The 15438-nt window shown below is 44.4% G+C and overlaps 1 protein-coding gene across 2 annotated transcripts in view; it reads right to left on the bottom strand.

The window, feature by feature from the left end:
* LOC146812990 (killer cell lectin-like receptor subfamily B member 1B allele A) overlaps window positions 1-15438 on the bottom strand; it is a 637615-nt gene that overhangs the window by 429973 nt on the left and 192204 nt on the right. The window contains exons 4-5 of one of the 2 annotated variants that reach the window (XM_085614661.1): window positions 13015-13027; window positions 7253-7263 (exon numbers count right to left, since the gene is read on the bottom strand). In XM_085614661.1, coding sequence (XP_085470787.1) covers window positions 7253-7263; window positions 13015-13027 — 24 coding nt within the window. Of the gene's footprint in view, window positions 1-3442; window positions 3524-7252; window positions 7264-13014; window positions 13028-15438 lie in introns of those variants that run through there. The other variant, XR_014966001.1, reaches the window with a different exon arrangement.

The raw sequence follows: 15438 nt of genomic DNA, 5'->3' as shown, positions 1-15438 counted from the left end.
GGACTCCCTGAGCCGTGGTCTGTCGCAATACAGCCTGAGGGGCAATCCTGAACCATCCTGCCAGTTGAAAGACTACCTAACCTGCTGTTTTGGGGTCCGAACTTTGGCCTGGAATGTGGCACTAGGCTGAAAGCTGACTCTGAGGTTTTTTAGCAGCCATGTTTTGCTTTGATGTTGTTGGGGAGGAATGTAACGTAGCGCCTGTGACGCAACAGGCATTAACCGTAGCGTAAGGGTCATGTGACCCATAGAGTGAATAAACGCTGGTCGCGCGCGTGCGTACGCCACTAGGGCTACGACCGCGAGACCAGGAATACATCCTAATACTGGCTCCGTCTATCATTTTCCAAGCCCCGACCCGAGTCCCGTGTCCGACCTCTCCTGGGCCCCGCATCGCTGCGGTATCCCCTCCGACATAACAGAACACCAGCCGGACGGCCTTGGCCCGCTCCACCAGGTTAGACAGGGGATTCAGCTCTACGCCACCTAGCGCCACACCCAGGAACTGCCTCCCACCTTGGAAAATGGGGAAGGTCAGTGCTTTAAATGCAAAAAAATAAGTGCAGGTACTCACCAAATTGAGATGTGGACTAAGGGGCGGGGCTTAAGGTGGGGCTAGATGGTGGAGCTATGGGCAGCGCAAAGGGATCCGGCCAGGGGCACCCATTTAAGCATTCATGCACGCAGACAGGGCATTCAGTACATGTATTTTAGAAACGCTTACATTCGCTGCTGCCCACATTAATTAACCTTGATTCCCACCTGCTGTGCTACAGCATTACTATCGCCACCTTCCTCCTAAGTCTGGTTAAAACAAGTGCTGCTGTACTCTGCTATGCCAGCAAGAAGCCTTCTCTTTGATTTCCCAAGAGTAACAAGATATGTCTGTTAGCAGGCCCTGCTCACACACGTACAGTTCTATGCACTCCACAGAGCCTAAGTGGACACTGTGCAGGTGCACATAGACCATTGGGCTCAAAGGCCTTCAGTCCCCCCCCCTCGTGTGTGTGTCAGCCCGGGCTGAGACAGCTTCCCGGGCACACACACACACACACACACAGCAGCACCGAGTACTTCACAGGTCTATAAAAGACCATTTGCTTGTTAAAGAGGCTTTGACCTTCTTCACCCCTTTTTAGAGCCCCGGCAGCTCCACTCTGCCTATTGCTGGGAGAATTAGCCCCCCCCTCCCGAAATTTTTTGTTAGCCCCCCCCCGAAATTTGGTTCTAGTTGCGTCTCTGACACTGTGTCAGTAATCACAGTGTGAGTCGGGCCCCCTCCCAAACTTCCTGCCAGCTCTGACTGAAAGCCTTCCGAAGGCCGCTCAATTAGCACATTGTAAGGCGAGATTAGCACTCGATCAGAGTGTTTCACGTAAATGGATCCACTCGTTAGCTGTTTTGCGCTTCTTTTTGAAAATGTCAATTTCACTGAGCTTGGCTCACATCCCCATGAGTACCGGTACTCTCTTAGGACAAAGAGAAGTTCCGGTACTTAAGCGCCGAAAATTTAGAAGTGCTGGTACTCAGTACCGGTGAGTACCGGCTCATTTAAAGCACTGGGGAAGGTGATGTTGAGGCTCTCGATGTCAGCAGGGTTACCCTGTACCTCGTGCAGCAGCGGGTTGGGGGGCACGCAGGAGCCCCCGCTGGGGGCGCAGAGTTGCTCGAAGGTCAGGTTCATACTGGTCGAATGCAGAGCTTTCACCATCTGGTCCAGCCTCAGCAGCTCTTCGAAGGCGGCAGTGGTCAGGATATTTTTATTGTCTCTGGTCACCGCAATGAGGGAGGTGTAAGTGCCCTCGGTGTAGAGCTTCTGTGCCGAGAAGAGCCCGGAGTCGTTGGTAGGGAAGTGGTCTATTATAACAGCCCTCTCGCTTTTGGCGGGACCCCCGGCGGGCGTGAACTGCTCCTCGATGTCATTGGATAGTCTCTGTGGTAAGAAGTAGAACCCGGCTGCCAGCCCTGCAGCCAGAACCACGGGCACCAGCAGGAACCACCAGGGATGCCTGGCGATCAGTGCGCCCAGGCGGCCGAAGGCCCGGGAGAGGGGCCGCTCAAGGCAGTCAGTCTGGCAGGTCGTCATGGCAGGGTCAATCAATCAATCAATCAAGCATTTGTAGAGTGCGCTACTCACCCGGAAGGGTCTCAAGGCACTGGGGGAGGGGGGTAAGTTACTGCACGAACAGCCAGGTCTTGAGTTGCTTCCTGAAGGAAAGATGGTCCTGGGTCAACCGAAGATGGATGGGGAGGGAGTTCCAAGTCTTGGCTGCCAGGTAGGAGAAGGATCTTCCTCCGGCGGTGGCTCTGCGGATGCGTGGTACGGCGGCGAGGGCGAGGCTGGTCGATCGTAGCTGGCGGGTGGGCGTGTAGAAGGTCAGGCGGTCATTGAGGTACTTGGGGCCCAGGTCGTGGAGAGCCTTGTGTGCGTGGGTGAGGAGCCTGAACGTGATACTCTTGCTGTGCAGGTCAGGGTAAAGGGTAAAACACCCAGGCGACAACCCTCAGCACCGAGCACCAGAATGATGTGGAAAGCCACAAAGTGCACGCCGCATAAATACGAAAAATAAGACAATATAAAATAAACAAGCACATTATTACCCATTTAGATGCCTCAGTTACATATCATTAAATTGCCAGGTGCTTTATTTGGGATTGATTAATACGCAGTTTCCCAAATCTGTCTCATTTCAGCTGCGGTTGCCAAATGAGAATTAAGTGCCGGTTGCGAGTAAATACAAGCGCGGTCCCGAAATCGCACTGGCCACTGTTTAGCATAAACGGTGGCACCAGCCAATGGAAAAGAGGGGCAGGGCTTAATGCCCTTTACAGAAAATACCCAAAATCATTAATTCTCGCCAGCAAGACTGCGCATGTGCGCAGCCCATGCCAGGCGAGACCGAAAAAACTGCTTTATTTAAAAAGCAGTCACAGACATGGTGGTCTGCTGACCCCAACAGGCCACCATCCATGAGTGCTGGTCATTCCCAATGGGGTCACAAATTGTGACCAGCCTCATGAAAATTAATGAGGCAGGTCGTTTGTGACCCCATTGGGAATCACAAACAGTGTCTGAGACACTGTTGTACATTCCATTTTGCAAGTTGCAATTTGTAGCTGGCAAAATGGAATGGTGGTACATCTGGCCCTTAGTCTGAAGAAGTCTGAACAAACCCCCACTTTAACAACATTCATTGTGTTTTTAAAGAAAAATGAGCAACAGCTGGGAACATCAAATATCCCTGGTTCTGGACAAATTAAGATCTGTAAATTACCGATCTCTGGTTTAAGCAGCAGTATCTCAATGCTTTGGTAATACAGGTGACTTACTTCATAGCTAATGGAGTTATTGTATAAAATCATAGGTGCATCACAGATGATAAATCAATGATCCAGTCAAGTAACAACCGTAAACGTTTTTAATACATGATGCCCAATTTACCTGCAAAGGTGTTCAAGGCACATTCATAACTCCACTGAGAGTTTTCCTTCTGGTGTGGCCTCTCATTATGCAACCTAAAAACTGATGCAAAAAAAAATATTGAGGAACAAGAGAAAATAACAATTTCAAAGCAATGATGTATGTGAGAAGGTGGTAGATAGGAGGATGCTTCAATTTCAAATCATTTAAGGATGCAATCTTCATGAATTTCCACCACTCAGTCCCACATGTGCTGCAACTAATTAGCAATTCTCCTTATTTCCAAGATTTGCAACTTTACTAACCTTAGAGGTCCATTGTGATTTTGAGCACACACTCATGAGCAGCAAATCATGGGTAGGTGCTATAATAAAAATCATTAAAAAAAACTCAGTAAAAGCAAAAGCCAAAAGGTAAAAGTGACGTTAATGTAATTGTAATCATAAATTGTATTTATATAGTCCTTACTACCCTGACAAGGAGTTGAATCACTTTGGGGCGAGTAGCACACTACTCTGGAATCCAAGATTTGAAGGTAATCATTATTATATTAGAAATAAGTCTCAAGTTGACAACTAATCCTAAAACATTCCTGACATGAGCTGAGATGACTAGTACACTAGTTTTGAAAAATTTCTTGAAAATTTGTCAAGCTGCGCCAAAGTTATTTGCCAATCAAAAAACATTTTATCTATGGAAACCGCCAGTAGGCAATATTATATATATATATATATTCACTGAAAAAACCATAGGTTTCAGGCACGTTACAGTTAGAAATTAGCATTTAAAAAACCATAGAAATTAACTGAAAAAACCATAGGTTTCAGGAACGTTATAGTTAGTTGGACATTTCACTGGTACAAAACCATAGAAATTCCGGCGTTATAGTTAGTTCAGCTAACTATAACTTACGCCCCCGCAATGCACTGCAGATGACATCACATATTACTTCATTCATGACATGTGCATTGACATCACTGATGACATCTCATATGACATCACTGATGACATCACTGATGACATCATCCAGTGACTGTGTGTTTCTGTAAAGTTTAATTTTGTTTTATATATATGCCAAGCTGTATTGAGGAATGAGTGGGTGTATAAGTGTCTGTATGGAGGATTTAGTAGGTACGTGACTGACTGTATAAGTGAGTGATTAAATGTGTCTTACTGAATGCATGGGTTTGTGACTAAACTGTGTGAAAGTCTGTATCAGTCTGTCTGTTGTTGTGTGAGCTGCTGCATGGGTTGGTGAGTAGCTGCATGAGTGTCTATATGAGTTATTGATTGCTTGCCTGAGTATTTGTATGGCTGCCTGAGTATGTGGGTGGGTGGGAGGTGTGCAACTCTGTGCATAGATGTGTGAGTGGTTGATTCATTGGGTGTATGGGTTCAAGAGTGCATGTGGAAACAGCTGTATGGGTGGGTGAGTGTATGTATGAGTGTGTTGGTGAGTGAATGGATGTCTCAGTGGTACATGTGCAAGTAACTACATATGTAAAAGGCAGTATATGTGAGTGATGGTGTAACTATGTGAGAGTCAGTAATTGTGAGAGTGGCTGCATGGATGAGTGTGTATTTGTATCAGTGATTCTATAAGAGAGTAATTATGTGTTAGTATCTGTATGAATAAGTGAGGTTGTGTCTGTATAACTGTATAGGTGAGTAAATGGAAGTATGATTGATTCTTTGCATGGCTGACTAAGTGTCTGAGTAACTCTGGATATGTGGCAGTGTGTGAGTGTCTGTATAGGTATATGAGTGCATATGATAGTGTTGTATTGATGAGTGACTGCATGTATGAGTGACTGTATGGGTGAATGAGTGGACATGTGTGTAGACCTAGGAATCAGTCAGTACGTATTTAGTAACAGGTATTGATGTGTCTATTTTTTCGAAAATGGTAGTCTGTATTTTAGAGTGGGTGTATCTATGGTTATATTCAGGTGTGAGAAGGTGCATCAGATTTTCACGTGGATGATGTCATCAGTGATTTCATTTGAGATGTCATCAGTGATGTCATCAGTGATGTCACTGACCATGTCATGAATGATGTAATATGTGACATCATCAGCAGTGCATTGCTGGGGTGCGAGTTATAGTTAGCTGAACAAACTATAGCGCTGGAATTTCTATGGTTTTGTACCAGTGAAATGTCGAACTAACTATAACGTTCCTGACACCTATGGTTTTTTCAGTTAATTTCAAAGGTTTTTTAAATGCTAATTTCTAACTATAACATGCCTGAAACCTAGCGATTTTCCAGTGAATTTGAAAGGTTTTTTAAATGAAAATGTGTAAGTCTAATGTACCTCAATCCTTTATTTTTTTTATTTTATATATATATATGTATTATCTACTGGCGGTCGCCAGTAGATAGTTATAGTTAGGACTGAGTTTCCATAGGAAATCTGAAAATTCTATTTTGAATAACTTTAGCGCCGGTTGACGAATCCTCGCAAAATTTTGAAAACGAATGGGGCGCTCCGCTCAGCTCCTACCCTGAAAGTCTCGGGGTGATTCGTCAAGCGGGGGCTGAGAAAAAAGGGGGGTCCCAAAACGCGTTTTCCCCATGCATTTTCCCATAGGACCTTTAGTCGAAGGTACAGCCCGAACGGCTGAACAGAATTACTTGAAATTTGGCAAAGAGGTAGTCCTCACGTCAGGGATGTGCCTTTTGCATATATGGTGTCAATCTGTTCAGTAGTTCCTGAGAAAATTGCAGTTAAAAGTACATATGTATCTATATGCGCGCACCGTGCGCGCACCCTTACGTGCGCGAGCGTAATTGTGATTGGTGGTTACATGTCAGTCAACATTCGAATCGGTCGAAATCAGGAAGTGTCGCCCGCCATTTTGTGTGTGACAGTGAAAAACAAAGGTGAAGAACGTGAAAAGGGGGCAGAGTACAGAGTTCCTGACCCTCTAGCCTTTGTCAGGGGGTCCCTGAAGAACCCCGAAGGGTGAATTTAAAAAAAAAAACATTTTTAAAAAATCGCGGGGTGCGCGCACGGTGCTCCGATGGCGGAAAAAAATCATTAAAAAAATAGAATTAAAAATCAAATTTTAGTGATTAGATGTTAGGTGGCTCTAAAAAGAGCCGTTGTGTTAATTGAGGAACAGAGGAACAAAAAAATGAAAAAAATTATGGGGTGCCGCATGTGTGCTGCTGTATCTTGCTCTCTATTAGGGGAATGCTGGTGTCACCATAGAAGAGAGGAGCATTGCACGCATTGCACCGTATATGCACCCTCTGGAACAGAGGGTGCATATCCAGAGGAACAGAAGCAGGTGAAGCTGCCGCCGCAGATGAAGTGCTCGGCTGAGCTGCCGATGATGTGCTCGGCTGAGCTGCTGTGGATGTGCTCGGCTGAGCTGCTGGAGGGTTGTCTCTAGCAGCTCGAGCATAAGCCACAGGATGTACTCCTTTAACGTGCCTGATCATAGCAAAAATACTAAAAGAGTATTTCTTTTTAGGATCTCCTCTTGATAAGACAACACCACAAATAGTGCAGGTGACTTTCGGAGCATTCACCTTCTTCTGCCCCTCTGGAAAAGTAAAAAATTGCCATATAAAAGAGTCTTTCTGTTTCCTCTGCCTCTGTGGCACAAGGGTCTCTTGCTCACTCCCAGAAGATGACTGCTGCTCTGCCATTCTCAAGTACTGGAGTACTGGAAAAGCTGCTCAGCTCCTTCTCCCAGGGAATCAGAAGAAATAATGAGGGGAGTGGGTGTGGTGTTGGAAGTTTCTGGAACTGAAACTACTATAAACTAATGAAAAGTGTTGTTTCTTAATCACATGACCTGAAACTACATTAAACCAATGAAAAGTGTTGTTTCTTAATCACATGACTTGCCGTGCGTGCAACGTGAGCGCACCGTGCGTGCACGAAGGACGCGTGCATGCGCGTAAGGAGCACGCACGCATGCGCGTACGGAGCACGCGCGTACCGAGCACGCGCGCATGTGCGTACGGAGCACGCGCGCATGGAGCACGCACGACGTACGCATGCGCACGTGGAGCACGTACGCATGCATGCATGGTGCGCGCACGGTCAAAAACCCTTAAAAAAAAAGAGCTGAGCCATTCCATATTACAGGATACAGTCAATCTATAACTGTATACATAGGTAGCTTATTGTAAAATAAAAATTTTAAAAATATAATAATACATTCATAAATTAGCATTTAAAAAACCTTGCAAATTCACTTAACAAACCATAGGTTTCACACATGTTATAGTTAGGAATTAGCATTTAGAAAACCTTGCAAATTCACTGAAAAAACCATAGGTTTCACACACGTTATAGTTAGGAATTAGCATTTAAAAAACCTTGCAAATTCACTGAAAAAAACATAGGTTTCACACATGTTATAGTTAGATGGACATTTCACTCGTACAAAACCATTGAAATTCCCCCGTTATAGTTAGTTCAGCTAACTATAACTCGCGCGCCCGCAATCCACTGCTGATGACGTCACATATTACATCACTCATGACATGGTCAGTGACATCACTCATGACATCACTGATGACATCTGAAATGACATCACTGATGACATCACTGATGACATCATCCTTGTGTAAGAGTGGCAGACCTCCTCTTATCCGAATATAAACTTTGATACACACATTGAAAAATACATACAAAGGTTTTGAAAACTATAGAGATACCAATACCAGTTAGAACAACCTATTCAGTAATTCCAAAATCTACATACGCATCCACTCATTCATCAACACTTCTATATAGTCACTCATACATGTACTCAGTCATCATATGTACTCATACACCTATACATCCTGTTACACACCTACACTCATACATAGAGTTACTCACACACATACTCACACATGCAAATAAACATCCATTTACTTGCATGTACAGCTATACACACACCAGTACACTTACTTCTACAGAAACGTACACATACTTACTCTCTAAAACAATCACTTATAGAAACACATACTTATTTATACAGGAACTCTTCCAATCTCTCCCTCTCATATATCCTCACTTATATACATCAATACTCACATATACTAGTTCAAAACATATGGACTTACTCATAAAGACACTATTGAGACAGTCATTCACTCTCTTACTCACCCATACACACACTCATCCACCCATACTGTCCTGCTCACATACTGTCTTCAAAATACATACAGTGAGTCACTCATTCATGCATCCATGCGCTACAGCCCCCACTGAACCATACAGACACTCATACTGATACTCTAAAAACGAACTAATAACCCATATACACACTCATGTAGCTACTCACCAACCCATGCAGCCACTTATACACAAAGCGAGATGCTGAAACAGATATTTAAATATATAAACATTACTCACTAATACTTGTATTCACTAAGATACTGTTAATAAGTCAGTTATACAATTAATTTTACAAAAAAACCCACCCATTTAGACACCTATTTACCCATTTTTTCTTCCATTAACCTTTAGATATACATATATAAAAAATATTTATTTTTCAGAAAGACACACATTCACTGGATGATGTCATCAGTGATATCATGAGTGATGTCATTTGAGATGTCATGAGTGATGTCATGAGTGATGTCACTGACCATGTCATGTGTGATGTAATATGTGACGTCATCAGCAGTGGATTGCAGGCGCGCGAGTTATAGTTAGCTGAACTAACTATAACAGGGGAATTTCAATGGTTTTGTATGAGTGAAATGTCCAGCTAACTATAACATGTGTGAAAACTATGGTTTTTTCAGTGAATTTGCAAGGTTTTTTAAATGCTAATTCCTAACTATAACATGTGTGAAACCTATGGTTTTTTAAGTGAATTATCTACTGGCGGTCGCCAGTAGATAGTTATAGTTAGGACCGTGTTTCAATAGGAAATCCGCAACATTCTATTTGGAATAACTTTGGCGCCGGTTGACGAATCCTCGCGAAATTTTCAAACTAGGTGGGGCGCTCCGCTCCTACCCTGAAAGTCTCGGGGGGATTCGTCAAGCGGGGGCTGAGAAAAAAGGGGGGTCCCAAAACGCGTTTTCCCCATGCAATTTTCCTTAGGGACCTTTAGTCCAAGGTACAGCCCAAACGGCTGAACAGAATTACTTGAAATTTGGCAGAGAGGTAGTCCTCAGGTCAGGGATGTGCCTTTTGCAGGTCTGGTGTCAATCTGTTCAGTAGTTCCTGAGAAAATCAAAAGTAAAATCATATATATGTGGGCGGAGCCTAACCACACATCTCATCCTGAGATCTGATTGGCTGTCAGCACTTCATCCAAGAAGTGTTGGCAGCCATCTTGGGACCAATATACATGATAGCACCTCATTAAAAAGCATTGCAGTTAATAGAAGGTTTTAAGACTTTAGTTACATTATAAATCATTTGTTGATGGTACCATACTCATTTTAGGAATTGTGGTATGTTCTAAGGTGATTTCACCATGTGAAAAAGCCTTCTGCTGGGATATCATGATTGAGAGAAAAATATTTTCCCATGCTTTTCCCACGGAGGTTTGGAAGGTGATCTATAAGCTAAACTGAGAGCTTATTTTCTGTAAATTCACATTATCTTTCTCAGTCATGTGAGAATGAAGTCTGACGTTCTCAGTAAAACATGTACATCCAACAAGGGCAGAGACTGTCCGTTGATTCATTTGTGTTCTACTGCAGCTTCCCAGAGTGTTCCAAAGAACAACTAGAGCGCTAACAGTCCTACTTATGATAAACGTAGGGCACACCTGAAGCCATCTTGCTTGGATTAAAGTGGTAACTCTTAAAAGATTGAACAAAATGAGGGGGTTCATTTTTCCATAAAAAGTATGATTAGTGCTGCAGAAAGAAAAATTAGGGCACATTTTGAGTGACTTCTCAAATCCTCTTCTATTTCATTAAAAAATTCTGACATGCAGACTGAAACATGCACTTTCAATACCAGCAGCAGTTTTCCCTGGTGAACAGTAGCTTTACTACAGTGATCTAATGAGCAAAAAGAGTGCTAACATTCTGAATTTATGGCAAATGTGTGACACATCTGAATGACTTTGGAATCAAAGTAAAAAACTGAAAGTATTTCCTACTGAGGAGACTGCAGTAAATGAGGAATTTAGGAAACTTCATAACAAATAAGTCTGCCAAGATGGGCACCAGAGACAAAAGAGCCGAATTGTAGCCCAAATATCACCAAGTATAGCCCAATGACAGAATGTCCCAGAGTGTTCTTAAAAACAACTAGAGCGCTTACTGTCTTCATTATGACAAAAGTATGGCACACCTGAAGCCATCTTGATTGGAATAAACTGGTAACACTTAAAACATTTAATTTAAAAAGGAACACAATGAGGGGGTTCATTTTGCCATAGAAATTATGATTAATGCTGAAGAAAGAAAATGAGGGCACATTTTGAGTGACTTCTCAAATCCTCTTCTATTTCATTAAAAAATTCTGACATGCAGACTGAAACATGCACTTTTAATACCAGGAGCAGACTTCCATGGTGAACAGTAGTTTTACTACAGTGATCTAATGAGCAACTAGAGTGCTAACATTAAGATTTTATGGCAAATGTGTGCCATATCTGAATACCTTCATGATGGAATCAAAGTAAAAAACTGAAAGCATTTCCTACTGAGGAGACTGCAGTACATGAGGAAATTAGGAAACTTCATAACAAATAAATCTCCCAAGATGGCCACCGGAGACAAAAGAGCCCAAATGTAGCCCAAAATCACCCAGATGTAGCCCAAATATAGCCCAATGACAGAAGTGTGCAAAACACTTATTATTTTGTGTTTTTGCAGTGTTATATAGTGCAGACTTGTCAGGTATTGGAGTGCTTTACATGAGCATTGGTTACATCACACAAGAACAAATTCATTTTGGTTGTAGACATGGGGAGACTAAGTGATTTGACCAGAATCACAGAATGTCGAGCTGAAGCAGAAACTCCAACCTGGTTCCCCAGTTGCAAAGTCTGCAGTTCTGGAAGTAACACCACATCCTCTCCCCTAAGTGCAACATTTAATCAAGTGGTCAACTGGATAAAAAAACATAAAGGTAACAAATATTTAAAAGTGCTTTCTCGCTATTTGAAAACTCAGAAAATATGTCCTTATTTTAGACTTTTAGAGCACTAACCATAATTTTGATGCCAATAAGACCTTCTCATATATGTAATTTCTAAAGGAAATGCTCTAGGTATTACAGTTTTGATTACATCAAGATGACGTCAGGCGTTCCACACTTTTGTAATAAATATAGAATGTTAGCAATTTAGTTTTTCATTAGGATACTGTTGAGAGGCAGAGGCCAGGGGCACGGACTCTGAAAATTGAAGGCAGGTAGGAGGGTGTGAAGGCAACAATTTAACCACACTGAGCAGGCAGGAAGGGCTGTGGCAGCACAACAGACTATGGAGGGCAGTGGAAAGGGGGGCAGGGGCAACAAACCAACAATACAGGACTTGCAAGAGAGGCTGTGGCAATGTAATAGACCATTGTGGGCAGAAGGAAGAGGCAATGGTAGTACAACCATACATGCCAACAGACCCGATTCAGCCAGGAAACGTCCAATGTTTTTAAGCTCAAATGGGCTTTATTTTATCTGTCTCCTGTCTACAATCTCCTCTTTTTCAATGTAACTCAAAGGGGAAAATCAATACCCCAGTTTTTTTTCAAAATCTCCCTCTTACCAAGTTCAAAATGTTCGCAAGTATGGTACATTGGATCATGGAAGGAAATGGGGTAGGGACATGGACTTGGATAACAGAGGACAGGAGGGACATGGAGAGGTGCACCAAACTCACCCTGCAGGGCAGGCATCAGGGTTTGCAGCAGCACAATACACCACACAGGGCATGCGGGACGGGAGTGCAGCACAACAATCCATAGAAAGCAAGAGGGAGGGGACAGGACCATGCACATGGATAACAGAGAACAGAGGGGCAAGAGGCAGGACCATAATGGACAGACAGGAGAGAAAGCTGCAGCATAACAGACCATAAAGGGCAGGTGGGATGGATCAGGGGCATTACAATGGAACAGACACGCCAGGAGGGAGGGAGTAGGGGTCTGCACATGTAAACAGAGGGCTGGGGCAAGGGGGCAGGGCAGGAGCAGCAAGATAGCCATGGAGGTCAGGCAGGATGGGCACTAGAAGCAAGACACACCATGAAGAGCAACAGTGAGACTGTGATGGCATACACACAGACCATGGAGGGAAGGTGGGAGGGGTTCAGGGGCAGCTAACTGACCACACAGGGAAGGCGGGAGGGGCCATGGCAGCACAGAAGACCATGCATGGCAAGTGGGAGGGTTAGTGGTAGCACAATGGCTATGATGGGCAAGAAGGAGGGTGCAGGGGCATGCACAAAGGACGATGGAGGATAGAAGGGAGGGTCAGGACCTGTGCACAGACAAGAAAGTTCAGGGGAAGGGGCCTCACAACAGACCGCACGGGGCAGGCAGGAGGAGCAGTTGCAGCACAACAGACCAGGGAGGGCAGAAGGGTGTGGCAGTACAATGGACCATGTAGGACAGGAGGAAGAGGATAGGGGCATGGCATGTGGACAGGCAGGGTGGAGGTGGCAGGGACAGGTTACAGTCATCTGACAATGCTAGGCAGGTGGGAGGGGAGTGGCAGCTCAACAGAACACTCAGAGTAGATAGGAGTGGCAGGTCCATGGAACATGGTGGGCAAAAAGGATGGAGCAGGGGCATGCACAAAGACATCGGAGGGCAGGGGGAAGGAGAATAGGGGCAGCAAGCTAAGCACAGAGTTTAAGCAGGAGGTCAATGATGGGGCATAGAATTGGGCAATGGAGGGCAGGAGGAGTGGACTGGTACATCATACTAAATTGAGGGCAGTGGCAGCACATCAGACCATGCATGGCAGGAGAGAGGAGGCTAGTCCATGGATTCACACAACAGAGGATAGGGAGGAGGGAGATGGGGCAGCAAGCTAACTGTTCAGAGAAGGCGGGTATTAGGAACTTTATTGTTTTTAAAACGTGTGTCTGTGCGAACTACTTAAAATATGAACAAGTATGCAGCATAATCTCACTTTTATTCAGGAAGAAGAGGACGTTTGTGACTGTGACTCCGGGCTCACTTGGCAGAAACACCCCCTGACCCTCCACCCCATATCGCAAAATGTAATGCCCGTGAAAAGGGTAGGTGAACACAGTGTTATATAGAACATAGTCCTGAGAGCACGATTGAAAATGAAAACTAGATATAGTGTATGGTATAAACTATGCACCAAAAAGTGTGATATAAGATGAACCGGGCGTGAAATATAATATGCAATACATTGTGCGCAATGACAGATTCATTGGAGAGCGCGAGATAGCACAGGCAGTAGCGCGTGCTATGCGATATGCGCCTTGGAGTGTAAAATGCACAGGGCAGTGTTGTGTAACATAACTAGTCTCTAAAGTTGTAATATAAAATATGTGCTGGGGAGTGTAACGTTGCATATGCACTGTGACAAAGATATGGATCCCAGATTGTAATATGTATGGCATAGCACTGTGCGTTATAACATAGGCATCGAGGAAGGCACGTTAGATGGGGCAATATAACCCGTGCGAAGACAAGTGTGGCATGACATATTCACGGGGTGGTGTTACAGTGCACATGGGCTAGAGAGTGTCATAGCATATGCACTAGCTAGTGGAATACAACACAGAGGTGTGTGGCACTCAGCAGGAAATGGTGGGTGTAACACAGCATTGGGCTCTGCCAGGAGCGCGCTGTGACTCTCAAGTGATGTTCGTCCCCTTTCCAGAGAGTAAAATAAAAAGTATTACACATCCGGCAGTGGATGTGTGTTTTATTAACCGTGAGGGGGGTTTCTTGCATAGTTTTGGTCGAATTTTTGTCGAATCCCCTTTGAATGGCTTGGTGTGCATGTGTATTAAATGTGCCCGTCAATAGCTACCCATGTTTGTATAAATAAACGACAAGGGTGTCTACCGGGATTAGGCACGGTAGGGCATCAGACATGTCAGAGCTTCACTAGTGGTGTAAATACATTCCATGTGGATTCATTGTATGCATAGTCGCCTGAGGAAATGGAAAAATTGCGAGACCTATATGTCCCCTCTGTCCCCCTCAAACACTTTATGTATACATACATATAACTCATGCATTTCCCCTCCATGGCCTGTCTATCACCATGGCCTGTCTATCATGATGCTTATGCTATAAACGTGGCCTGTCACCATCCAGTCTCCCATGAGAGAAACGACAATTCTGTATTGAGGCCTACACGTTTTGCATCATGTTTTCCTGCACCACATGAAAACCCGTGTTTTGTGGCTCAGCCAGACCCGAAAAGAGGTTTCAGGCCTCAGACACTCAGAAAGCTGCAGCTGCGTATCCTTGGCCTTGCAAACTTGGGCCTCAGCCAAAGGGGCCCTGTCCGAGACAGTATTGAGCACGGTTATCTGCTTACTCCTACCGAGCCGCATTCCTGCCTGGTGAAGGAGGAATGAACGCGACCCATCTGCAAGGAGGGAGCCCAGCCTTACTGTCTCTCTTTGTGAGATTGGAAAGCTCACGTCAGTAAAAAGCCCATAGCCCCCATGTAAGGACTCTACAGTAAATGAAATAAATGAAGAAATAGATGCCGCATTGGCTCTTGGTGATGGGCAACCTATGTCACCAATCAGTCCCTGCTCCAGACTTTAGATATCATATAAAACAAGATGTGCTGGTCGTCCTGACACTGAAGGCCTCACTGAAGGCCTCACTTCCAGACTCCCCGGTTGCACAGCAACCCCTCCCCACGTCAGCTATACGTCATGCTCGAGTCGAGCACAAGTAAGGCAAAGTTCCAGTACAATTCCAACAGATCACGCAACCCCCTCCAGGTATCCACCCACCTATGACAAATTACCTATTATCATCAAGTGGACGCCCACATGGACGCCCACCTTCACGCCTACCTACACACCCACATGCTCTTATCTCATTCTCTCTTGCTCTTCTGCTTACGTATAATATAAAATGTATA

The sequence above is a fragment of the Triturus cristatus genome, chromosome 7, assembly GCF_964204655.1.
Source record: "Triturus cristatus chromosome 7, aTriCri1.1, whole genome shotgun sequence".
In the NCBI taxonomy this organism is placed as follows: domain Eukaryota; kingdom Metazoa; phylum Chordata; class Amphibia; order Caudata; family Salamandridae; genus Triturus; species Triturus cristatus.
The sequence above is the reverse complement of the archived record's forward strand: the minus strand, read 5'-3'. Positions and strand labels throughout refer to the sequence as shown.